Source organism: Pituophis catenifer, unplaced genomic scaffold (assembly GCF_029215685.1).
Source record: "Pituophis catenifer annectens isolate HBS135680 unplaced genomic scaffold, rPitCat1.0.hap2 SCAF_1, whole genome shotgun sequence".
Classification (NCBI taxonomy): Eukaryota; Metazoa; Chordata; class Lepidosauria; order Squamata; family Colubridae; genus Pituophis; species Pituophis catenifer.
Genome location: NW_027256881.1, coordinates 172,448,650 through 172,475,786, shown reverse-complemented (window position 1 = coordinate 172,475,786; position 27,137 = coordinate 172,448,650). Strand labels below are relative to the sequence as shown.

The window sequence follows — 27,137 nt, the reverse complement described above, 5'->3', positions numbered from 1 at the left end:
GAAATATAAGTAAAAAGATTCAACATATTATACTTCATATTACAACAGCAGCAAGAATTACATTTGCCCAGAATTGGAAACAGGAAAACATGCCATCAAACGCAATGATAATAAAAAAAGGTGCTTGATTGTGCAGAAATGGATAAATTAACTATGGAGTTAAAAGATAGAGAGGAAACAGAATATTACGGAAGTTGGAATATGTGGTATCACTGGCTAGAAACTAGATGTAAAATTAATGCATAAAGACTATATAGAAAGTATGTTAAATTGAAAACTGTATATATTTATGAATATGATAAAACATGTTAAAGGGTAAAAAGAATATGTAAGTACATATACATACATACATACATACATACATACATACATACATACATACATACGTAGGTCTTTGGTTATTTGGGTTCTCTCCCGTGTAAAATTGGAAGTGTCTTGGCGACGTTTTGACGAAGTCCCATTCGTCATCTTCAGGCTGGTGTCTTTGGCTTCGTGCTTCTCGGAGGAATGTGTGATCGCAGCTGTTTCTTCCTTTTAACTGCCAGTGGGGGTGTGAACTGATTGTTCAACCCCCACTGGTGATAGTTCTGGTCTTTTTATCTATCTTTTTAACTATCACCAAAACTGAACACTTTAACAACAGAATAATCAGAGAAGCCATCGAGATAGAAAAATGCCCACACAGCATGAATAAACGAGATGATACCTCCCACCTACCAGCCATTTGGAAACCTGCCCTTATTGACCAATGAGTCCCTAACACAAAGAATGACACCAGATCCACACTCACGAAAACCACACAGGATGTCACCACCACATATCCACGCAAAAAGCAAACCCAAACCCACACTGATGAGGCACGACCACAAACCAGAAGCCAGACCACAGCTGCATCATTAGCCACTTTAAACCCCTCCAATCCATACATGAAGCAAACTGACACCCGCCATGAAGATGTGCACGACCATGAACGTGAAGCCACACAACAGCAACGCAGCTCACCAGCTCAAATCCCCCTGCAACTCAGACTAACCCGAGCACAACCAAGCCCCCAACCAAACAGAACACACCCCCATCCAATCAGAGCACAGCCAACCCCCCATCCAATCAGAGCACAGCCAACCCCCCAACCAATCAGAACACACCTCCACCCAATCAAAACACAGCCAAACTCCCACCCAATCAGTTCACACCCCCACTGGCAGTTAAAAGGAAGAAACAGCTGTGATCACACATTGCTCCTAGAAGCACGAAGCCGAAGACACCAGCCTAAAGATGACGAATGGGACTTTGTCAAAACGTTGCCAAGACACTTCCAATTTTACGTGGGAGAAAACCCGAATAACCAAAGACCTACATAGAAACACCTGCGAAAACCTCAGAAAACATACATACATACGTACATACATACATACATACATACATATATATAACTAAATTGATGTTAAAGAAGAACAAATGTAGAATATAGTAAAAAATATTGTGTATTTGAATGTGTATATAATGTATAGAATAATAGGTCATAAATTGGAATTATGAAATTTGAATTGATACCAATAATTGAAAGCTGTAAAAATGGAAATGTGTTTTTAAAACTAAAAAAGGTTGAATAAAGACTATTTAAAAAAAAAAAAAACAAGCTCCAAACAGTTGGTGCTGCTCTAAGCCTGGCTCTGGCTGCAGGCATGCGATTGTGAGGGCGGGCTTTTCCCTTTTCCCTAACTCCCCAAAATTTTAAAGAATTAGAGCCACGGGGAGGCAAGGCACACTCATCTGTTTCCCTCTACGACCGGTCTGTTACTGTTTCTTCTATTATTGCCATTCAATACAGCATAGTATCCAAGAATCATCACCCTATAAAGACCTCATTTCATCTCATCACTGATCTAGTGATGGCTAACTTTTTCCGGACTGAGTGCCCAAAGCGCGCCCAAAGCGCGCCTGAACCCCAAAATGCAATGCGTGTGTGCCCCCTCACATGTTCCTCTGCATGCATGGCAGAGACCCGAAGACCGGCTTGCCGCTGGGAGGCGCACACGCATGCACAGAAGAGCTGAACTGGAGTGACAACACGCGTGCCATAGGTTCACCATCACAGACCTAGATCATATCAGCTCATACTTTCTGACTTATATTTTCATTCATAATTAAAACTTCCTTGCATATATTTATCAACTCTATTCCACAAGGTCCCACCATCTTTGTTCTAAATTATTACACTCATCCCTTTTTTTTTAGATCTATGGATCCACTACATCTCTTTCTTTCTCTTTCTCTCTTTCGTTTGTTTATCTATCTAAATCTATCTATCTATCCAGTGGTGGGTTGCTACCGGTTCTCCCCGGTTTGGGAGAGCTGGTAGTGGAAATCTTGATAGGAGAGCAAACCTGTTTGCTTTGAATGTCAGTTGGGCCCTCCCCCCCACCCCCGCGCTACACCTACCTTTATTTCTTTTGTTTTTAGCTCAGTAGTAAGGCGCGGCAGACCTCAGCTGTTTTTTTACTCAATGTGCTTGCGCGAAACGCAAGTTTGGCGCACGTGTGAACATAGTGAGCATGTGCACTATATGCACATCTGCGATCGCGCGCAAAGCAGTGCAAGATGCAAACCAGTGGTAAACTGGTTAGAACCCACCACTGTATCTATCTATCTATCTATCTATCTATCTATCTACCTATCTATCTATCTATCTATCTATCTATCTATCTATCTATGATCATCTATAATCTATATGTATCTATGTCTGTCTATCTATTTTTACTTTTTATTTCTTGTGTTAATTTTTGTAATTGAGAGAATATGTAAACTATATCATCAATCTTACTTATACACAAGGCATCCCCTGTGCATGGGAAGAATATGAGTAGTCAGTTTTGACACCTTTTGGACCACAAATTCCAATATACCTTAAGATCTACTAAAGCCCTGTTTTACCCTTAAGCATTCTCATACTAGTCTGTAAAACTAGAGACTTGCAAGATAATACTTTATTTATTTATTTATTTATTTATTTATTTATTTATTTATTTATTTATTTATTTATTTATTTATTTATTTATTTATTTATTTATTTATTTATTTATTTATTGGTTCAATTTATATGCCGCCCTTCTCTGGAGACTCAGGGCGGCTTACAATGTGTTAAGCAATAGCCTTCATACTTTTGTATATACCTGCTTAGTAGGGCTTTCGCTCCCCCCCCCCAAAGCGGTGTTCTTTTTTATACAAAGTCAGATTATTGCTCCCACAATCTGGCTCCTCATTTTACCTACCTCGGAAGGATGGAAGGCTGAGTCAACCTTGAGCCTGGTGAGATTTGAACTTGCAGTAATTGCAGGCAGCTGGCAGCTAAGTGCTACTTAACAGCACTTAGTCCGCTGCACCACCAAGGCTTCTTACAGCCAACCAACATACTTTTCTCCATATGCCATCAAGTAGGGTATATAATAATGTGTACACTCACAATGCACATGTCAATACACTACCTGTACTTCCTAGTACAGAAAGATATAAGCATCATAGCAGTTTAAAATACCACCCATTGCTGTATATAGTTTGTAATCTACGTTGAGGAGGGAGATTGGTCTGTAATTTTTGATTTCAGTGGGGTCTGAATCTTGTTTTGGGATTAATGTAATTATTGTCTCGTTCCATGAATGTGGGGTTTCAGCTTCCAAAAGTGCGTCATTGAATACTTGTAGTAGGATACCATCTAGCGATTGTTGGAAAGTCTTGTAGAACTCCGCTGGTATGCTGTCTGTTCCCGGTGTCTTATTGTTTTTTTTGTTTCTTCCTTGTTTCTATTAATTCTAACATAGAAATCGGTCTGTTCAGTAATTCGATGTGATCTTGTTTTAATTCCTGTATTTTTCGTTTATTTAGGTATTCTCTCGTATCCTTCTCTCGAATTTCTTCTTCTGTGTATAAGTTTTGGAAGAATTCCTTTGCAATTCATTTTTTTCTTCATTATTCTGGTATAAACATCCGTCCTTGTCTTTTAATTGCATTATTATCTTCTTTTCTTTTTCTGTCTTCAATTTGTAAGCTAACCACTGTCCAGTTTTATTTGCATGCTCAAATTGATTTTGTTTGGTCATTTTTATTTTCCTTGCTATCTCTGCTGTTGTGCTCAAATTCAATTGGTGTCTTATAAGGTTTATTTTCTCTTTGGTTTCTTGGTTATGCGGGTGTTCCTGTAGATCTAATTCATATTGTTGTAATGTTGTCAATAAGCTTTGTTTTATTCGTTGTTTATCTTTGTTCTTTTGTGCGGTATAGGCAATTGTTAGGCCTCTGATGTATGCCTTAGTTGCATCCCATAAGTTTTGCAGACTGGTGTGTTCTTTAATGTTTATTTGGAAAAATAATTTCAGTTCCTTTTGGATCATTTCCACATATTGCTTATCATTCATAAGGTCTCTATCCATCACCCATCTTCTCCTCGGTTGGTGGCCCTTCCATATTATTTCAATCGGGCTGTGGTCTGCCCATGTATTAGTTGCTATTTCTATTTTTTTGATGTTTGCTCTAAGTTCTGCTGTCATCCAGGCCATGTCAATTCTGGACCACGATTGGTGCGGGTTTGAGTAGAATGTAAATTGTAGTTTATCGTAGTTAATTTCCCTCCAGGCGTCCTTTAATTGAAACTCTTGTGCCATATCATAGAATGTCTCCGGGAGTACTTTCTTCCTAGATTTATTTCGTTTGCTGGTCCGATAGTCTTTCTCTGTATTTACAATTGCATTGTAGTCTCCAATGAGACATATGTTTGAGTAGTCCAGTTCTTTGATTCTATTGTGGATCCTTTTGAAGTAATCACTTTGCGTTCCGTTCGGTGCAGAGTACAGAAAGATATAAGCATCATAGCAGTTTTAAATACCACCCATTGCTTTAGTTCAAAGAAATTCCAGTATTTGGTTTGTTGATTTATTTGCTTAAGCTATTTATTCACTACTTTTTATACACTATGTTCATATTCATCCATAATTCTTTCACCAAGGAATGAAATGTAATCCATCAATTTGAAGGTATATTGAAAAATGAAATCTTTAAAAAGGCCACAATGATAAAACAAACAACTCAATCTCAGAGGAGCATTCCAAAGGTTATCTTGTCTGTGAGAACTGGACAAGCGATCTACTTTAAAACCATTTTGCTTTATTATTTTATTTTATTTTTTTATTTTATTTCAGAGTTGATATAAGTGGCATATAATTTGTGCATTTTCAATTATGCTGATATGCATACTGTATATATAAGCAATTCCTGGGAACCTCTTTCAATTCAAGGCTTATCTCTGGGTGACTTGCCCAAGTTCAGACTAATATTCCTGTTTGTAAAAGGAGGATTCATTTGTCAGAGGGTTAATATGAAATTCCATCAGCTCTTGCGATACAGATAAAAATACTGTGTGCTTAAACTCCATAATTAATTACTATTGGGTTATGCATTATTCAGTGCTCAATGAGAAATGAATTTTGATGGCCCTCTCAATCAACTGGCAGCATCTTAACATTGAAAGTTGTGTAATGGGAACCAAGTCAGTGGTAGCAAATCTTGAAAACCATTAGTAGCCTGCTTCATGATCTCCTAAGTTACTAGCTAATAGCAGAATCTTCAAGGACTCAGCAGTTAGATAAAACCAGTGTAGATATATCTACACAACTACTACAGAATCTGAAAATCCACCTTGGTGTGAGTAAGGGGGTATATTGTGTATGTAATCCTTCAGTTTAAATCTTACCATTCTTTTCCTGATAACAGACCTTTTGTGCTCTTTGTTTAGACACGGATGTAAGGATTGCCTCTCCTTCCAACTTAAGAAAGTACGAACTCTTGAAATGTGGTTGTTCAAAAGGATTCTTTTATTAAGCAGAAGTGACAGCCATCCAACTAAAGCAAGATCTGAATACCCTTAGGCAAAGCAGTAGGATTAAAGTGGTAGAGACCCCTCCCTTTAAGTCAGAATGCAGATTTTAGCCAATACACAAGTGTGAAGATATTTTCTTTACTATTTCCTCTGAGAACCCGAACAAACATGCATTCCCACCATTTACTTTAAAGTGAGACAACCCACATGGCTATCATAAAAATTCCTGCAGGTAAAGGAGATCTCAGGGCTCTTTGGCACCAGGATATAGGTTGTAAAGTATCTGTTGACACAGGCAATGCTAGTAAATCGAATCTAAGTCTCCCCCTTCTCCCAATTGAATGGCAGTATCACTTTTAGGGATCTGACATGCTACCCTCCTTAGAAAGCGAAAGGTTCCACCTGAAAAAAAAACAAAATATACACAAGATTTCATGATAGTATATTAACAAGGTTTGTTAGAATATCGGGAGTGAAATTTTCTCAGTAAGATTGGAGCCCTAACGTGGTGTTTAGTGACCCATTCATTGTGTGCTGATGGTAAATGTTTCCAAGCGACTAAGTATTGGATTTTCCCTCTGTGGATCCTAGAATCAAGGATTTCCTTGATTTCAAAGTGTTGTTCACCTTCAATCATGATGGGAACAGGTGGTATAGATGCAGGTGGTCCGAGGGATGAGATTACTTCTCACTTGAGTAAACTAATATGGAATACTGGGTGGACTTGCCTGAGCGTCTTTGGAAGGAGTAGTTCAACTGCTACTGGATTGATGATTCTAGTGATGGGGAAAGGTCCAATGAACTTTGGCCCTAGTTTTTTCGATGGTTGTAATGATTTCAGGAATTTTGTAGATAAGTATATTCTGTCTCCAATATGAAAAGGTTTGGGTTCCATCCTTTTCTTGTCAGCTTGAATTTTAAAAGCTTCTCTAGCTTCCTTTAAAGCTAGTCTAACCTCTGGCCACGTGTTTTGCAAATTATCCATCGATTCCTTAAGTGAGGGGATGGTGGGTTCTTCTGTGGATAGTTCAGGCATGGGACTGAAATCCTGGCCTGTCGCTACTCTAAAAGGAGTAAAACCAGTGCTTGAATAGACAGCATTATTAAATGCAACTTCAGCAAAAGGCAAAAGTTCGGTCCAGTTATCCTGTTGAAAATTAATGAAACATCTTAAATATTGTTCTAAAACCGAGTTCAAAATTTCAGAATTACCATTAGTACAAGGATGAAAGGATGTGCTCAACCCCTGGCCAGTACCAAGTAAGCCCCAAAATGCCCTCCAAAAGTTGGAGGTGAATTGAGCCCCTCTGTCGGAGATAATCCTTTGTGGAGCACCATGAAGTTGATAAATGTGTATTAGGAATAATTTGGCTAAACTTTTAGCAGATGGGATCTTTTGGCAGGGTATAAAATGTGCCTGTTTTGAAAATAGGTCTGTCACGACCCAAATAACAGTATTTCCCTCACTGTTTGGCAATTCTACAATGAAATCCATAGCAATCTCTCTCCAAGGCGCTGAAGGTTCATCTATCTTCTGCAATAGACCTGGGGATTTCCCCTGACGTCTTTTTGCTGCTGCACAAATGGAGCAGCTAGCTACATAGTTTTCTATGTCCTTTTTAAGCGATGGCCACCAAAATTATCTTTTAATCAGGTGTAAAGTTTTCACAAACCCAAAATGTCCAGCTAATTTGGAGTCATGGCACCTTACCATTAAGCATAGTCTTTGGCTGGCAGGAACATACAACTTCCCCCCCTCCCCCACCCAAGCCAAGTCTTCTTTCATCAGACAGCTGGATTTGTGGTTCAAAAACCATTCATCGGTGGCCAATGCTTGTTTAAAATTTTGGGTGGTGTCATTGCCCATCAATGTCTCTTGTTTTCCCTGGGATCTGGTGACTATTTTGGCAGCTAGTTGATTGTTTTGTACTATGGGTTTGATTACGCCTGGCTTTGCACTATTGTATTGCGGTTTTCTGGATAGCACATCTGCCAGAAAGTTTTTTCCCCCCGGGAGATATTTTAGAGTAAAACCAAACCGTTTAAAGTACTGAGCCCATTGTACTTGTTTTGGGGAGAGTTTACTTGGGGTCTTTAGGGCTTCTAGATTTTTATGATCAGTCCAAACTTCAAAAGGAGTCTTACTACCTTCTAGGAAGTGCCTCCAGGTTAACAACGCCCAACGAACTGCATAAGCCTCTTTCTCCCAAATGGCCCACCTTTGCTCAGTCTCATTCAACCTTTTGGATGTGTAAGCACAGGGTTGTAGTTGGTCTTGCTCATTCCTCTGAAGTAGGACCGCTCCTATTGCCACATCACTGGCATCTACTTGTATGACAAATGGTTTCTCCGTGTCTCGGTGTTTTAGAATTGGTTCAGCTGAGAACAGCCATTTAAGTTTTTCAAATGCCGCCTGGCATTCCATTGTCCAGTTCAATGGCTGCTTCAGTTTAGGGTTGTCCTCCCCCTTTGTTTTTAAGAGCTTGGTGATGGGAAGGGCAATCTGAGCGAAAGCAGAGATAAACTGGTGATAAAAATTGGCAAAACCCAGGAAGCTCTGTAACTGTTTACGCGTACGTGGAGGGTTCCAATCAAGTACAGCCTGCACTTTTAGAGGATCCATCTCAACTCCCTGGTGTGAAATGCGGTACCCCAAATAGTCAATCTTCTCTTGGTGGAATTCACATTTGGAAAGTTTAGCATAAAGTTTGGCAGAGCGGAGTTTGTTTAAAACTGCCCTGACTAATTTTACATGTTCTGCTTTGGTCTCGGTATAGATTAAAATGTCGTTCAAGTAGACCAGGACCCCCTTATATAAATGCTGATGCAGCACTTCATTTATTAACTGCATAAACACTGCAGGAGCTCCTTGCAACCCAAAGGGGAGCACCTTGAATTGGTAGCAGCCAAGGGGTTGTTAAATGCCGTTTTCCACTCATCCCCCTCCTTAATTCTGACATGATAGTAAGCCTCCCTTAAGTCCAGCTTTGAAATTTTTTCCCCTTTAACGAGGTGTGTAAGCATATCTTTCATAAGGGGGAGGGGATACATGTTCTCCACACTGATCGTATTCAGATTTCTAAAATCAACACATAGGCGTTTTGAGCCATCTTTTTTTCTCTCTAAATAGCAATGGAGCTGCGATTTTTGGTCGGGCTGGCTTGATGAAACCCTTGCTAGGTTTTTCTCAATAAATGTTCTCAGCTCTTCCAACTCCCTCGGTGACATGCTGTAAATCTTGGGTTTAGGGAGTTTCATGCCAGGTAAGATTTCTATTGCACAGTCAGTGGCGCAGTGGGGCGGGGGAGCTCATCTGAGGCTTTTTCGCTAAAAACCTCTGCTAAATCCTTGTATTCTATGGGTATGCCTTCAGTTGCTATGGTGTGACCAGGCATGGCTGTTTCTTGATTCTCTGCCCCCTCAGTTCCTTCATGTGGATTCTCAGCAAAAGTCACATTCCTCTGGAAATTTATGATGCCTTGTTTCCAATTAATTTTTGGGTTCCATTTTTTCAGCCATACAAGGCCCAGAACTAACGGCCATTCCATGGCAGGTGCCACTATAAATGTAAGCCTTTCCTCGTGGCTTCCAATGCCTATATGTAGAGGCTCAGTGGCAAAAGAAGCTGGCTCCCCTCCTGCTATTGACCCATCTAGTTGGCAGAAAGCAATGGGGGTTTTCAGCTTTCTTATGTTAATCCCTAACTTCCCTACTAAGGTTGGGCTGATCAAACAATGGGTGCACACTGAATGGGGATACTTATCTCCCTGTCCTGGTTTGGGATAAATAGTCTTAAGGGGAGGTTAAGCGGTTTAATTGGTTTGCTTACCAGTGGTTCATCATCTGGATCACTTCCGAATGAGTGTGATTCCTCCTGTTCAGATGCCAGGGTTTCCTCCCCAAAGAGAGGAAGGGATGGGACTTCTATGGTCTCCCTGCTCCTCAGTCTCCTTCCCACGCCGACCTGGTTTTGCAGAGCCCTCCCCCGGTGGGTGGTTCCAGTCGGGTGTTTGCGAACGACACTCTGCAGCTTGGTGCCCCTCTTTTCCACACTTGAAACAGGCTGAAGATCTCGGAGAGAATGCGGTATGTGGTTTGGGGGGCTCTTGCTTCCATTGGGGTGAGGATTTCTTCCATGCTTGCCCTGCTTGATACTGGTTTCTGGCCATATCGATCTCAGCTTCTTCGGCGGTGACATACCATTCATGTAGGTGATTCGGTGTGCCTTGGGCCATGCAGGCATTGTATAGATCATCACTCAGCCCATCCTTGAAACAGCTCACCAAAATATCTTCCGGCCAGTGCACACGACACATGAGGTCCCGGAATTCTTCAGTATACTCTGCTACTGGCTGTCGCCCCTGCTTCATCACCTTAATGCAGTCGCGTGCTTTGTGACCTGCCAGTGGGTCTTCGAACTGATGTCGCAGGGCCATCATGAAGCGGTCGAAATCCCACAGTTCTGGTGCATTGGCGTTATGTAGGGTCACCATCCATCTGGCTGCGGCACCCTCTAGGGCTAGGGTCACAACTCGCACTCAGGATCCTTGGGTTTGGAAATCCCGCCCATACTCTTGCATGTAGGTTAGCACATGTGCCACAAAGAATCCTAATTGTTGTGGATTCCCATCAAACTTCACCCCAAGGGAGGGAGTTTCCCTTTCCAGTTGTGGGACCCGGGGCTGATTGGGAATGGGCGCCGGTGTGCGTGCTGCCTGGGGGGAGGGTTTGCTGGGTCTTCTCCCACTGCTGCTGCGCCCCCTGCTCGATAGGCAGGCTCCAGAAGGGGGGTGCCTCACATGGCCTAATCCACGACAGCTGCCCTTTCCGCGCCCTTTGGTTGTTGTCCTCCCTTTGGATGTTGAGATTTTCCAAAGTTTCCATCACCAATTGGGTTATATGCCTCTTCAGATAGTCCTCCCTCAAGGGTGCTTCAGTCAGTCCCCCCTGGTCAGTAAGGGCTTCTAGTTCCAGTTTCCACCCCAGTTTTCGGTTGCCATGGTTGAGGGTGACTCCTCTGGTGTTCTCATCCCAGCCATCTTTCTTCCCGATGCCAATTGACCAGCGGGGCTTTTCAGGATTCTCCAGGGTTACCTCATTCTCTCCGATGGGGTGCATGAAACAGGCATCCGACTGGGTGGCGGTTGCTGTCTCTCCCCAGCAATCGGTTTCTCCCAGCTCTCTGCTTCGTTCAGACATGATTTGCAAGGTCCCCTCAGTAGAGCGAAGATTGCTTCTCTGGGTTGACCATTTTGCAGATCTTGCTTTCTGTAAGGATCGCCTCTCCTTCCAACTTAAGAAAGTACGAACTCTTGAAATGTGGTTGTTCAAAAGGATTCTTTTATTAAGCAGAAGTGACAGCCATCCAACTAAAGCAAAATCTGTATACCCTTAGGCAAAGCAGTAGGATTAAAGTGGTAGAGACCCCCCCCCTTTAAGTCAGAATGCAGATTTTAGCCAATACACAAGTGTGAAGATGTTTTCTTTACTATTTCCTATGCGAACCCGAACAAACATACGTTCCCACCATTTACTTTAAAGTGAGACCCACATGGCTCTCATAAAAATTCCTGCAGGTAAAGGAGATCTCAGGGCTCTTTGGCGCCAGGTTATAGGTTGTAAAGTATCTGTTGACACAGGCAATGCTAGTAAATCGAATCCAAGTCTCCCCCTTCTCCCAATTGAATGGCAGTATTACTTTTGGGATCTGACAAGGGATATGGAAGACAAGGGTACTTACACTCAGTTTACCTAAAAGTTCTTTCTGTTCTTTGCCAGCCTCTTTGCCTGATTCAGGACACACATTCAATAGAGATATTTTCAAAGATTCAATCAATAGAACATATATTTCTAAGAAGGTTATGTGTTCAGTCGTAATGGTTCTTGTTTATGTATATGGCATATGAAAGCTTTTGAGAGAAACATTCTCCTGCCTTCATGGTTCTGGAAGGATTTGCACTATTTTTTTCACAAAAGGCATGAATATGTTGGCAACGATTGATAGGAAATTATCTTATAATAAAGAAAAATTAGTATGTGGGAAGAGGAAGACTTCTGATTTATAGCCCACAGGGTCCCACCCCTGAATATAATGGGGTAAACATAATGTGTTTTCAAAAGAGCTCAAAGCTGATCTTTGAGATTTAAAAAGTTCCTTAAAACTTCTCATCTTGACAATTGCTTTCAATATCATAGAATATCATTTTTCTCTTTGGGTTATTTTCAGATATTATAGTGCAGAACCAAAAAAACCCATATCTGTCATGTCTCATTTACTCAGAGCAAAGTCATTTGGTGTTATTGTTTTTGTCATTGTCTTGATGCTTTTCTACCTGCAATATATAACAACTAGGCCAGAGCCTTACTGTAAAGGACTGGTACATCTCCTGATATTTTCAAAAATTAGGTGTTATATGGGTAAAAAGCAGATCCTATGGGACAGGCAAATTAACAAAATCTCTTGCACAATAACTAGCTTAAAATATTTGAGGGACATAGTCATCAAACTGTGTAATAAAAATAATTCCTTTGTCAATTCTTTAACAAAATATTAATTTTGCTTCCAAAAAAATCAATTGTTATTATAGTCATAGACCAGCATATTGCTTCCTTATCATTGCTCAAAAGCAAAAACAAATAAATGAATTAAAAAGCAGAAGCTCCATGAAGATAGAATGACAACTGGGTAAGGTAAACGCATAGAATTTACTTTTAATATAAGGAAAACCAATATTTATCTGAACAGCAAAAGTTATATGGAAACTAAGTGAAAATAAGGATTGCAAACTGCTAACAGTGAGAAAAAGTTGGAGAAGCTTTAAATACTGCAGCTAATTTTAGCATTGACATGAGGTTTTAGGGAACTAGTTCATAAGAAACTGAGAGCATTTCTGAAATGAATTGCAAATCTTTTTGCTTGCATGAATTCAGGATTAGTTTGCAAAACCATTCAGAATTTCTAATGAAAAATAGAGGCCTTCTCCTGAGTGCTGACATAGAAGAATAATGTTTAGCCAAGCACTGTCAAAAGGAAAAGTTGAGACTTGGTCTTTAGAAATACTCTACTTGCACAATTAGCAATCAGCAAACAGAACAAAGCCACTCTTTCAAAAATTGAGATATTTAGTTTCAGGGTTCGTTATTTTGGAAAGCATTCCTTTAAACCAGTTGTATGAATTACATAGTGCAATTTGGAGACTTGCTTGAATGTTTTTATTCAAAGGAATTCAGATAGTAATCCCTGCTTTTTAATTCAAAGTAAAGCAAAGCAATTATGTGGCAGCTATACTATGAAATACAAAGATGGCTACCCAGTTAAAATATTTCAAAACATTCTTTTAGAAAAATCCTTAATGTTCCTGGGGCAATCATGCCATACATAATTTCCTCTATTTTTTTTATGGGAGACATGACATGATGTGACGTGATGTGACATACCATGCCTTTGGTATATCTTGAAGACAGGTTTCCATAAAACAAAGTGGGATTTACTTGTTATGGAAAAGAAAAACATTTTAAGGACAGGGGGACTCATATCCCTGAGCTTTGGATGTAGTAGAATCATCATTTCCCGCCAAAAGGATTGTGTGTGTAATGGTGTTTTCTTCCAATAGCTATAACAACCCATTGCAATGTTCAGGTAATAATAACTGTCTTGTGGTTGCCTCTAAAACCTGTATGGACAAACATATACTGCAAAGTGATTCCAAATCCATTCCAAACGTACAAACAAAAGATACAGTGTAAGCTGACATTTCCCAAAAAAGGAAAGAACAGAATTTGAATTACTTTGCTGTCTACCCATTGTCTTTATTTCTCCTCTCCTTTGTTAATATTCATGAGCAGAAATATCATTATCCCTTCAAAATTTAGGCTTAACAACATATGAAGAAATATAGATTTACACTTCATGGAGTATAGCTTTTTTTAATGCCACCCAATTTTAAAACTTGGAGTAATGAAATATGTTTCCTCTACCTATTGTAACTTGTATCACACCCAGATGGAGAAAAATTTAATATTTTCCATCAGACCATGGTTTAATCTTGAGGTTTATTATTTTACATATGTATATAATGTTATGCTTTTTGCTTTCACTTTTTTATACTTCTTTCCATTATAGTTCAATTTTTTCCCTCCCCCCAATATATTAGAGCAATGAAATTATAAAGAATTTATCCCTTTATGATCTTGTATTCCTGCAAGCTTAAACTGATTGATTTCACATTTATAACAAAGGAAAGCAAAGGCATTGGAGATCTCTAAAGAATACCCCCTTTACAGCATTCAGATTCATGAAACTGCTAAATTAAATCCACTTTTTAAAAGAAATAAATTAATTAGAACTATGTTCTGGAAGTCAGCAAAATTATGGAGACTTTAGAAACCAAGTTTTTAAAGAAATATATTTGGACAACTGCAGCACAAGTTTCTAAGAACTCTTTTATGCTACTTCCTTTAAAAAATTAATTAATTAATAATAAACAATATACAGCTTAAACCTCCATCCTTTTTTTACTGAAAAGTTTGCAACTGCCATTTTTAAAGCTGTTCTTTGAAAGCTTTTGCACTGATTTTTTTTTTTTTTAATTTGATTTATATGCCGCCCTTCTCCGGAGACTCAGGGCGGCTTACAATGTGTTAAGCAATAGCCTTCATTCTTTTGTATATTTTATACAAAGTCAGCTTATTGCCCCCACAAACTGGGTCCTCATTTCACCTACCTTAGAAAGGATGGAAGGCTGAGTCAACCTTGAGCCTTGGAGAGATTCGAACCAGCAGAAATTGCAGGCAGCTGTGTTAATAACAGGGTGCACTAAACCCCTGTACTATCAAGGCTCTTTTTTGGTGAAAGCAGCATTCTCTCTGCACTTATAAAACCATAGTTCCAATGAACAAGAGCTTTGACTCTGTGGTTCCTTGTGACCTTGGAGTGATCAGTGTTGGGGAGTTATTTACAGAAGTACAGAGCTCCTTGAAGTAGATTCTGTGGACTCTCTATATCATCTTAGACTAACTGTGGGGCATGATCAAAGTGTATATAATGACACATGGTATGAAGAAAGTGGATGGAAATGAAAGTTTTGTTTCCTCTCTCAGAATGCTAGGTCCAAAACTATTCCTTCAAAGATTTCGAACAGACCAAAGTGTTTCTTCATACAGTACACAATTAGTCAATGAAATTAATTCCTGAAAGATGTGCTGACAGCCACAAACAGAGAGGGATTTGATAAATTCATAGATATGGGAGTATTAATTTTGAAACTCCAACAGTTATCTATAAAATGAAGGCCATTTTATAACATTATACAGTATACATACACCGTATTATCCAAATATGTGCAATGAATAAGTTAAGTGAAATGTATAACTCAAGATTAGAGTATCTTTGTTTACTGAACTACCAGAAGGGTTAAAATGGGCTAATTTGAGCTTTGTTCCCAGCCCTCGCCATGTGAATGGTGCCGTTGTGAGCCCAGCAATGAAGTTCACTGTGTTGTAGCAGATTGCGCCGTCCCTGAATGTGTCAACCCAGTCTATGAGCCAGAACAGTGTTGTCCAGTCTGCAAAAATGGTAAGCTTTCAATACATAAAAAGAAATATGTCATCCAATTTTAAAGGTTTTGACAACACTTAGAAACTTAGCTTCATTAGGAAAGGCTATTATTTGTAGACGCACAAACAGTATGTGAATGATGGGCAACCTTCTTCATTGGAATATGCACCAAGATGTCTGGTACATATAAGGTTTATGAATTTGGGGATTAGAAAACTGGATTGGTAACTGTAATAGAGACAGGTCACAATTCATGACACAGGCGAGGAATCCCTTGAAATTTAGCTGAGACAGCTTAAAGACGAAAATAGGATTTTTAAATTATTATTTTCTATAGCTAAAAAACTATTTTCAGTTAGTGGAATTATAATCTGAAAAGAATAAAAGGGTGATAAACACTCACAGGTTTATATCACAACTGGATTAATCAAAAATTAATATTTCATATGTCATTCCAATGATATATATTCCAAATGTTGCAGTGACTCCAGTTGACCTCGGCTATATCCAATGATATTCCCAGAAACCTGAAGGAGCGCAACTCCTCCCCATTACTGCTTCCTGACATCTATCAAACATATTTAGGAAAATTGTGTTTTCAAGTGTTCTGAATCCTTTAATTATCTTACCATCACAGCAAAATAAAAGTCTGTATATTAGCGGAATGGGGAAACAAAGCTGAACCATATTCTACAGGGCTATTTATGAAAATCCAGTGATGCAATCACTATTGCAGCTTGAAGCTATACCCTAAATGGGGCTTCATTATAAAAATTATATCACATTTTGGCTTTGTTAAATGTCATGTCACATAAGCTTAGAGCAAAGCTGCCCTGACACAGCAAGCAGCCTACAGAACTTCAGGGATTTGGGGCTTTCCTAGCTGTTACAAAATCCAGTTGCATCTGTGCTAAGTAATCTGGTTAGTAAAAATCCTGTTCCTAAAAATATTTAAAACATAAACTTACGTGCTCTTCAATTACAGTAATTTAAATGATGGTAATGATGTATTAAAGATTTTTTAATTGGAACTGATGTTTGAATGCATCTCTACTTCATCAATATTTTTTCGATTCCAAATAATCTCCATGACCCACAGACTTTGCAAAAAAATAGAATCAGCCAAAGATAATATTACATTTCCATAAGTACTTTATCTTAAGTATTTCTCCTAAAATTGTAGACTGTATATGTCAGAAACATTATTTTATTTTATTATCAAAATTTTGAAATCACTCATCTCCCTCACAGATGGGTTATATAAATGAAATCACACAAGTGTGACTTCTAAGAGAGAAATAACTTGCTTACATTAATACATATTAAAATGTAAAGTACTTGGAGGTCTCCATAGGAAAACTTCCCCTTATTTTTCCTCTAATGTGTTTATATTATGATGTTATATTCGCTGCCTGTGCAAATCCATTATTATATGAAGCAATATTTATAATGGATGTTACACGAATAAAACATTTTCAGTTGGAACCACAATTACACAGAAAATAGCTCCCATAGAATGAAATGCATAAACAATCTGGACAAAGACCGTCTAACTCTTAATTCTACCAGAACCCAAAGAGAAAATTAGATAGTTCTTACCTTCCACTTCCCTCAGTCTAAATAATCCTGCCATCCATTTCTATATTGTTCTCCAAAACTTAGGTTCAAACTAACAGGATAACTGCTGTGATTAAAGAAAAAGTTAATGTCACAAATGCCAAAGATATAATACTGTTTGTCCATTGTTTCTTTCTAAGATACTGTAGGATATGGACAAATCTGGAAAACAACTGGATTATTTGTAGTATATTTTCTCTAATCCCAAGTGGAATAGATAGTATCATCCATGTTATTCTGATCCCTAACCTTCCATGAAATTTTAGTTGTGATTTGTTTCTCTGAAGCTCTAGTTTGCCAAAATGACAGTGTTGAGCAAGATTGTTCAATTGTTGATCTAAAATACCACAGGGAGACAGGGAGAGAGAAACACAGGGGTGTCTGCAATGTGTGGTTAAAAACAATCAAGATAATAGTCACAGCAATGCAATAGTGTGTGCCAAATGCTGTTAATTGATTGATTAAATTTCTGGTTCAGTACCCCAAAATCAACTTTATAACATTTACAAAGAAACATTCATCATTTCTTTTCCTGACTTCCTCTCTTTTGGCCATAAAATAATTTTATCTCGGGGGCTGCCTTTGCTGCAAATTATATCACAGTCTGTTCTAAAACATCATATTTTCTAGGGATCTCACTTTTTCTAGTGCCGTATTTCCCAGCCTTAGTAACTTCCCAGGTTTGTGGGCTTCAACTCTCACAGTTCTCATCAATGACCATATTGGCAGTGGAATTCTGGGATTTCAAGCTTACAAACCTGGGAAACTGCAACTGGAATTCCCAGTGATAGGAAACATTGCAAGTCTAGTGAATTGTGTAGTAGGTGTCAGGTGTGCTTCCTTCAAAGTCCAGGAAAGAATGAGCCAAACTCCATTATTATAGAGTAATGTACTTTTACTGGAAAATGAAATGAATGCTACCAAGGAAAAGCTGAAACTAAAGCAATAGGCGCGAAAGTTGCATATAGAAAGCATCCCCTCCCACTGTCCATCATCAATCACCCAATCCAAAGATCTCCCAGAGGTCAGGTGGAAGCACGTCTGGTATCGTCATCAATCAGGAACACGATGACGGTTGACCCGATAGCCACTTCGGAGATTAGGTTTCGTTTCTTCAAAATTCTCCAGCACACTTCCCCCCCCCCCACGGTCTCTAATTCTCTCCCACCCGTTTCTTATGGCAGCCAAAGCAGTAAAGTCTGACATTCGGCCCCTCCAGAGAAAAGACATTAGTCCTAAACAGGGAAAAGAAAAAGAAGAAAAGAAAAATTGCAATACAGGCATTAAGGTTTATCAGGATATTTGGTATGAAACAACTGTACTTTCTTTGGTGCCCGGACATCACGTTTGTTCACCCACTCAGCTTGAGACAGAGGAAAATGTTTTCAGGCCACCAGATATTGCACCTTACCGTGGTGCTTCCTAGAGTCTAAAATTTCTTTGACTTCAAAATGTTGTTTCCCTTCTATCAGTATGGGAACCGGAGGGGAATCTTGGTCCAGTCGTAAAGGGGACGAGTGTTCTGGTTTCAACAAGCTAACATGAAACACAGGGTGGATTCGTCTCAAAGTTTTTGGCAACTCCAATTCAACTGTTACTGGATTAATAAGTCTAATGACCAGGAAAGGACCCACATACTTGGGTCCAAGCTTTTTTGATTTCTGTGAAGTCTGTAAGTATTTGGTGGAAAGATAAACCCTGTCACCCACTTTATACATATGTGCCGGGGACCATTTTTTATCTGCTTGGGTTTTATGCGCTCGGTGTGCATCATCTAGGGCTTTTCGAGTTACAGCCCAAGTGCTCCGTAACTGTTCGATCCACTCAATCAAAGATGGGTTTTGTGGGGTGTCTTGTGGTAGCTCGGGGATTGGCACAAATTCCTGACCAGATGCTACCTTAAACGGAGTGAACCCAGTGCTGCTATGGATAGAGTTGTTGTATGCCACCTCCGCAAATGGCAATAGGTCCACCCAGTTGTCTTGCTGGTAATTTACATAACATCTGAGGTACTGTTCTAACACAGCATTGGTTCTCTCACAAGCCCCATTAGTCTGGGGGTGGTGGGCGGAGTTTAGCCCTTAGGCGGAGCCTATTAACCTTAAAAACTCCTTCCAAAAGTTGGAAGTAAATTGTACACCCCAGTCTGAAATTCTACGTTTTGGAGCTCCATGTAATCTGTAAATATGATGAATAAACAGTTTTGCAAGAGTTTTATCTGAAGGGATTTTAGAGCAGAGGATCAGCTTAATGTCAGATGTGCTTCCTTCAAAGTCCAGGAAAGAATGAGCCAAACTCCATTATTATAGAGTAATGTACTTTTACTGGAAAATGAAATGAACGCTACCAAGGAAAAGCTGAAACTAAAGCAATAGGCGCGAAAGTTGCATATAGAAAGCATCCCTTCCCACTGTCCATCATCAATCACCCAATCCAAAGGTCTCCCAGAGGTCAGGTGGAAGCACGTCTGGCATCGTCATCAATCAGGAACGCAATGACGGTTGACCCGATAGCCACTTCGGAGATTAGGTTTCGTTTCTTCAAAATCCTCCAGCACACTTCCCCCCCCCCACGGTCTCTAATTCTCTCCCACCCGTTTGTTATGGCAGTCAGAGGCTGACAGTAGGTTTGTTTCACAGAAACCAATGCTCTGTGCAAAGGGTCCTTTCAACTAAAAGTTGAAATAAAAATTTTCCATGTTGGATAAAAGGTTGAAATAAAAAGTTTTCATGATGCTATTTTGACTTTGTCTCCATGAGAAAGTTTACTGACTCAAGGGGAAAAAACCATTTTCCTCTTGAGTGAGCTTTCCTTAGACTTGGCTGGCAGCATGAGAATTGAAAAGCATTCTAGCAAAAAAAAAAAAATCCTTAAAAGAATACAAATGCCAACATCCCATGTTGCTCTATTGTGGATTAATGTAGCAGAAGAAAACAAAACAGCATCCAGCAAATGCACGAGACTGTGGCTAGCTTTCTCTGATGGGTTTACAAGTTTAGGAAAGTTCATTTTCAATAGGTCCTTACCCTTGGGGTACAATTTGCATTAGTAATCAGCAATCCAAATTAATACATGTTGATGATTGATTCAGAGAGAATTTATCATTTTAATTGCAATCTGATTAAAAAAATCTTTAAAGCAATATATTAAAAAGCACCATAGTTCTTAGGACTTAATCATTACTCAACAGCTTGCAATGCTTCTGGTCCTTTCCAGTATTAAAATAGGGCTTGCTATGTCTTAATCTAGAGTTTAAAACATTATGTCATAGTATATGTACAAAGAAGCAAACAAGAAGGTCTTCAAAGCTCTAAACTAAATTTTCTAATCACTAAAACTATCTTAAGAACAGAGGGCAGTATCTACCATGGATCCTCTTTCATACGGTTCAGCATTATACCAAAGGCTAGTACAAAATCCACTGTGTTTAGAACATGACCATAATAAATACAGCCTGAAACTATTGCACTAAGGAGAAATTTCCTGATGGTGAGAACAATAAACCAGGGGAATGGCTTGCCTTCAGACGTTGTGGATGCTCCATCACTGGAGGCTTTTAAAAAAAGAACTGGACAGCCATCTGTCTGAAATGGAATAAGGTTTCTTGCTTGAGCAGGGCATTGGACTAGAACAGGGGTCACCAACCTTTCTGGCTTTGTAGACCAGCAGAGGGGGTGAGAGGGGATGGTTCTGCATGAGTAGTAGGCAAGTGTGCATGTATGCAAGTGACAGTCATGCCAGCCTGCCACATGCGCAAATGGAGCATGCAGACTGGTCTTCATGCAAATGAGGATGCATGTACACTCCCACAGCCCAGTTTGAACGGCTCAAGACCTGGGAGTGGGCCACCACCTGAGGGTTAGGGATCTCTGGACTAGAAGATTCTCCAACTGTGTTATTCTGTATTCTAAAGTCAGCATTTCTAGACAGCTCTTGTGTCCTTTATTGGCCAGTAAAGTTCAAACTGCAAGTTAGAATTGTGGTTGTATTCGCATTTAATTCACTGTTCTGTTTGCTAAAGTGCCTGAGTTTGAACAGCTGCTCCTTATTCCAGAATATTTAATGTAATCTTTTTTTTTTTTAAATGAAAAGAAACAATTCTTTTCTATTCTCCAAGGTTTATAACAGGAGTTCCTAAATATTTTGCCATCACAACTCCTTTTAATGTAATATTAATGTACTAAAACCTTCCTTAAAAATCCAACATCAAACTATATACAAATGAACAATGGAAGCAATACAATGAAACTTTTGGGGAAAAAATGCATGTATTGTAAAAATTTAACTAAAAAGTGTTCATACCTCCCCTGGGTTCTGCCTGCACCTGCCCAAAGGAGGTGCATCTCACAGATTCCTCACCAGCTTCTGGTCTATAGAAATCAGGATGCTTATGTTTTTCCATTATGTTCTAAGTATTTTGCCAATTCTTTAGTGAATTTTCCAGTTGAAGAATATGGTTTAGTCTAGTCAAATTCTCTTAATTCAAAAAATGTATTTATTATTTATTTATTAGTTCAATTTATATGCCGCCCTCCTCCGAAGACTCAGGGCGGCTTACAATGCACTTATAGCAATAGCCTTCATTCTTTTCTATATACCTGCTTATTAGGGTTTTTGGTCCCCCATAAGCGGTGTTTATACAAAGCCAGTTTATTGCCCCTACAATCCGGGTCCTCAATTTACCTACCTCGGAAGGATGGAAGGCTAAGTCAACCTTGAGCCTGGTGAGATTTGAACTCGCACTAATTGCAGGCAGCTGGCAGCTAAGTGCTACATAACAGCACTTAGTCTGCTGCACCACCAAGGCTCTTGGTGGTGCAGGAAAAGGAAAAGAAATCTCACTTTCCTATCTGATTTAAATTTATAAAAGGAGTCTGGGATTTTTTTGAGCAGCATCCCTAAGTAAACTAACAAACATTTACAACAATATTGGAAGACAACATATTCAGCAGCAGACAGATGGTATAATTTCCCAAAAGATTCATTACAAAAACTATCAGGAAACAAATCTGACTTTTTAGAAGATAATAGTGAGGTAAATGGACTGGAGCATGTGTTGCATGATTCATGAGTAATGCAGGCATCATACTGACAGGATATAAACATCCTTGAAGATCTGTCCCACATGAGCTAAAATGCTGTTTAAGATTTATCTGCTCACTTGGATAAGGAACCTTCCTGAATTTTATATTTTACTTGTTATAAAGGCTCTGGGACCCTAGTTGGTTCCGTGTAAAATTTTTAGATACAAGCTTTGTCTTCTGGTGGATAATCCTAGGATGCAGAATATTAGATTTCTAAAGAACAGTTGATAGACAACTTTAAAGAAACAATAATAAAATCATTAATCATGAGCGAAAAAAATATAAAATTCAAATTCATTAGATCAACCAAAATTTTACAAAATTCACTGCAAGCTCCTGAATACCAGTATTTTTATTTTGTCAAACAAGTTGCTTAGAGGGAGAAGGAGCTGGGAAGTAAAATGCATACGGTAACTGCTTTATTTTTTTTATTTTCATATATAATTTGTGAATTAAGTGCATCCAATTATACAGGCTCCAGCCAAAAGCCCTTGTAAAATAATTACAATCCGTTAAGACATCCTAGAAGAAAGCCACCAAAACAAAAAATGGTCTGTTCAAGTCCCCCCAAATCCATGAAGCAACTATTCCTTCTCTGCCTCTTAAAAGTATATGGACCTCAAGGCAAAGTGGCCATGTTACCTCTGCCAAAGCCTATCCTTAGCCCCCATCCTGAGAGAAGACACCTTGGTAGCTGATGATACAGGATGAACAAACTGTTTGGTCTCATGGGAATCTTGGACTCTCAATTTCGTGCCTTTGCGGCCTCTGACCCGGCGCCGATCTCATTTGGCTGCTTGGTTTACTGAGGAGCTAAGGGAGTTGAAGCGCCGGAAAAGACGCCTAGAGAGTAGTTGGAGGGCCAGTCTTTCAGAATTGGACCAGACACTGGTAAGATCTCATATTAGGAATTATTTAGTGGCGATAAAAGCAGCGAAATGTAGCTATTTTGCTGCTCTTATTGCATCATCAGATAACCGCCCGGCCGCCCTGTTTAGGGTGACCCGCTACCTGCTCCACCAGGAAGTGCAGGAGGACCCCTTGGAGGATAGAGCCGAGGATTTTGTTCAGTATCTGCATGACAAAATCACTCAGATCCGGGAAGATTTGGACTCCGACTGAGTAGTCTCAGGGGGAGGGACTGGGGCAGGTCTTGAGAATGTTATATGGGATGAGTTTGATCCTGTGACCCCTGAGGACGTGGACAGGATTCTGGGTAGACTTAACGTGACCACTTGTTTATTGGACCCGTGCCCCTCCTGGTTAGTGCTGGCTTCCCGGGAGGTGATGCGAGACTGGCTCCAGGGGATTATAAATGCTTCGTTGGGTGAGGGTGACTTCCCCACCGCCTTGAAAGAGGCGGTGGTGAGGCCTCTCCTCAAGAAGCCTTCCCTGGACCCAGCAGTGTTGGCTAATTATTGTCCGGTCTCCAACCTTCGTTTTGTGGTGAAGGTTGTTGAGAGTGTGGTTGCACGACAGCTCCCCCAGGACCTGGATGAAACGACGTATCTGGATCCGTTCCAGTCGGGCTTCAGGCCTGGGTACAGCATGGAAATGGCATTGGTCGCATTGGTTGATGATCTCTGGAGGGCTCGGGACAGGGGCTGCTCCTCTGTCCTGGTCCTATTAGATCTCTCAGCGGCTTTTGATACCATCGACCATGGTATCATGCTGCACTGGCTGGAAGAGTTAGGGGTGGGGGGCACTGTTCTACGGTGGTTCTCCTCCTTTCTCTCTGACTGGTTGCAGTCTGTGTTGGCAGGGGGGCAGAGGTCATCCCCGAGGCCCCTCGTATGTGGGGTGCCACAAGGGTCGGTCCTCTCGCCCCTTCTGTTCAACATTTATGTAAAGCCGCTGGGTGAGATCATCCGTGGTTTCAGGGTGAAGTTCCATCAGTACGCTGATGACACCCAGCTGTACATCTCCACCCCGGACCACCCCAACGATGCCCTTGAAGTGATGTCCCGGTGTCTGGAGGCCGTGCAGATCTGGATGGGGAGGAACAGGCTCAGGCTCAACCCATCCAAGACCGAGTGGCTGTGGTTTCTGACGTCCCGATATAGTCAGTTGACACCATCGCTGACTATTGGGGGCGAATTGCTGGCCCCCACGGAGAGGGCTCACAACTTGGGTGTCCTCCTGGATTCACGGCTGTCTTTAGAAGAGCACTTGACAGCCGTGACCGGGAGGATTTTTCATCAGGTTCGCCTGATCCGCCAGTTGCGTCCCTTTCTGGATCGGGACTCCCTACACACAGTCACTCATGCCCTCATCACCTCTCGCCTGGACTATTGTAATGCTCTCTACATGGGGCTCCCCTTGAGGAGCACGCGGAGGCTCCAACTGGCGCAGAGTGCGGCCGCGTGGGTGGTTATGGGAGCAACATGGCACTCCCATGTAACACCTTGCCTGCGCGAGCTGCACTGGCTCCCGGTGGTCTTCCGTGTGCACTTCAAGGTTTTGGTTACCACCTTTAAAGCGCTCCATGGCTTAGGACCTGGTTATTTACGGGACCGCCTACTACCACAAATAGCCTCCCACCGGCCGGTACACTCTCATAGAGAGGGTCTCCTCCGGGTGCCGTCAGCCAAACAGTGTCGACTGGCGGCCCCCATGGGGAGGGCCTTCTCTGTGGGGGCACCCACTATCTGGAATGAGCTCCCCCCGGAGATACGGAGGATCCCGGATCTGCGCACCTTCCGCCGTGCTCTTAAGACCCTCTTATTCCAGCAAGCCGGCCTGGCCTAATTTTTCTCCCCTTTCTTTTAAATTTTAAATTTTAAATTGAAATTTTAATTTGTTTTAAATTTATTGGGATTTTAATTGTCATGGGCCAATATTATTTAATTTGGTTTTAAATTGTATTTAACTTTTGTATTTCTGTATTTTATCTTGTGCCTGTTCACCGCCCTGAGTCCTTTGGGAGTAGGGCGGTATACAAATTTAATAAAACTCAAAACTCAAACTAAAACTCAATAAGTCAGAAGCAGCTCTTTGAATTGTATTCAGAAGCATAGTGACAACAAATGCAGCATGAATAACATAGATGCATCTTTGATGAAACAGCTCTCACCTGCCACTTTGCCAGCTGGACCAGTTGCAGTTTTTGGATTTTCTTCAAAGACAGTCCCAAATAATAATCTACTTTTGAATCATGAAGGTCATTGCTGAAGTGCCTCCCATTTCAAAACATGCTACAATGTCACAAGGGGTTGTGAATAATCCTGACAGCTTTAGGAGAAACAGCTCCATTATGCTGGAATTCAATTGTTTTGCCCCATATAGTCTATTTCTGCCTCCAGATATTTACCTGATCTCCTATCTGGTCCAAGATTAAAATGTATAATTATGTATCATTAGCATATTAATAGGTCAGAGCCCTATCATACTTTATACAGGAAAAGCTATCTGCCAGTGGCATTGACAGGAATTATCTATTCAGGGAGGAATGGAACTACTGCAAAATAGTGTCCCCACCCTCACAACTCTTACAGAATACCTTGGTTGATAATAAAAAATGCTAATGAGAGATTGAATAGGACCAAAATAATTGCATTCCCAGCATCAAGATCCCCTCTCATTGATCTTCTCAGTGAGTGACTGCTACAGTTTCAGTCAGAGATGAAATCCAGCAGGCTCTGACAGGTTCTGGAGAACCAGTAGCAGAAATTTTGAGTAGTTTAGAGAACCGGCAAATACCACTTCTGGCTGGCCCCAGAGTGGGATGGGAATGGAGATTTTGCAGTATTGTTCCCCTGGAGTGGGGTGGGAAAGGAGATTTTGCAGTATCCTTCCCCTGCCATGCCCATCAAGCCACACCTACCAAGCCACACCACGCCCGCCAAGCCATGCCCACAGAACCGGTAGTTAAAATATTTGGATTTCACCACTGGTTTCAGTCCTTTTCCTGGAAACTAGATAAGTCACTCCTCCAAGATTTATTGCAGCTGCAGTCCCACCACCTTCTCCAAAACCATCCATCAGTTTCTTCCTGCAGGCTGGATTTGAGATGATTATAGAAGCCCACATCCAGAAGCCTGTGGATAAGCAATTTGCTATTGAAAAACTAAGAAGGCATCACAAAACAATCCCAGCAACTTATGGATAGTAAATGCAAACTCTATTGATCAATGTTCAAATTTCTATGGCAATGTCCTTTCTGCACCCAATCTACTGTAGGTAAAAGGCAAAGACATAATATTTTGAGTAGGCAGTAAAGACATCATGTGTTATTACGTTGTTTCTTTGGACCATGTGAGAACTACTTCTCATGCCTTTCACAAAAGGAGAGTTGGATATCTGCTAGAAGAAATCAAGCATAGCCAGATAAGACATGGCTTTTTCAGGAGGAGGCATACTACTCCTTCCTTCAAGGTAGAAAGCTATTCTACATATTCTTTTTTTAAAAAAAGTTTTTTATTTTTTAAAACAAACAAACATTTAATACATCAATCATTCCTTCCGTGTGACATCTTGGTGTTGTCTCCAATCGTTCTTCTTTTTGTTATTTCTGCTGTCTTCGTTCTCATCGAATCAAAACCAACAGGAATATTTTAAGAAACTACACAACAAAATAATAGAACAACGCCATGACAATATATACATAGTAGGTGACTATAATGCCATAGTACATAGTAAAAAAGATTACATTAGTAACAAGAAAAATAAAAAAGAAGGAAATATTACCTAAGGAATTCTTCAATATGATAACAGAATTAAAGTTAAGAGACACAAATATACCAAAAACCTGGACAGAAGCACTAATTACGCTCATACATAAGGAAGATTCAGACCAGTAATTAATACAGAACTACAGGCCAATTTCTCTGTTAAACACTGATTACAAAATATTTATGTCAATCATAGCTGAGAGGACAAAAACAATCTTAAATAAACATATACATTCAGACCAAAATGGTTTCCTACCAGGCCGACAAATTAAAAATAATACATGGACAATAATAAATATATTAGAGTTTTACGAAGCGCACCCAAAAAAACAAGTTTCACT

The 27,137-nt window shown here is 40.2% G+C and overlaps 1 protein-coding gene across 2 annotated transcripts in view; it reads left to right on the top strand.

The window, feature by feature from the left end:
* VWC2L (von Willebrand factor C domain containing 2 like) overlaps positions 1–27,137 on the top strand; it is a 230,845-nt gene that overhangs the window by 55,716 nt on the left and 147,992 nt on the right. For both annotated transcript variants that reach the window (XM_070956776.1, XM_070956777.1), the window contains exon 2: positions 15,314–15,443. In XM_070956776.1, coding sequence (XP_070812877.1) covers positions 15,314–15,443 — 130 coding nt within the window. The remainder of the gene's footprint in view (positions 1–15,313; positions 15,444–27,137) is intronic.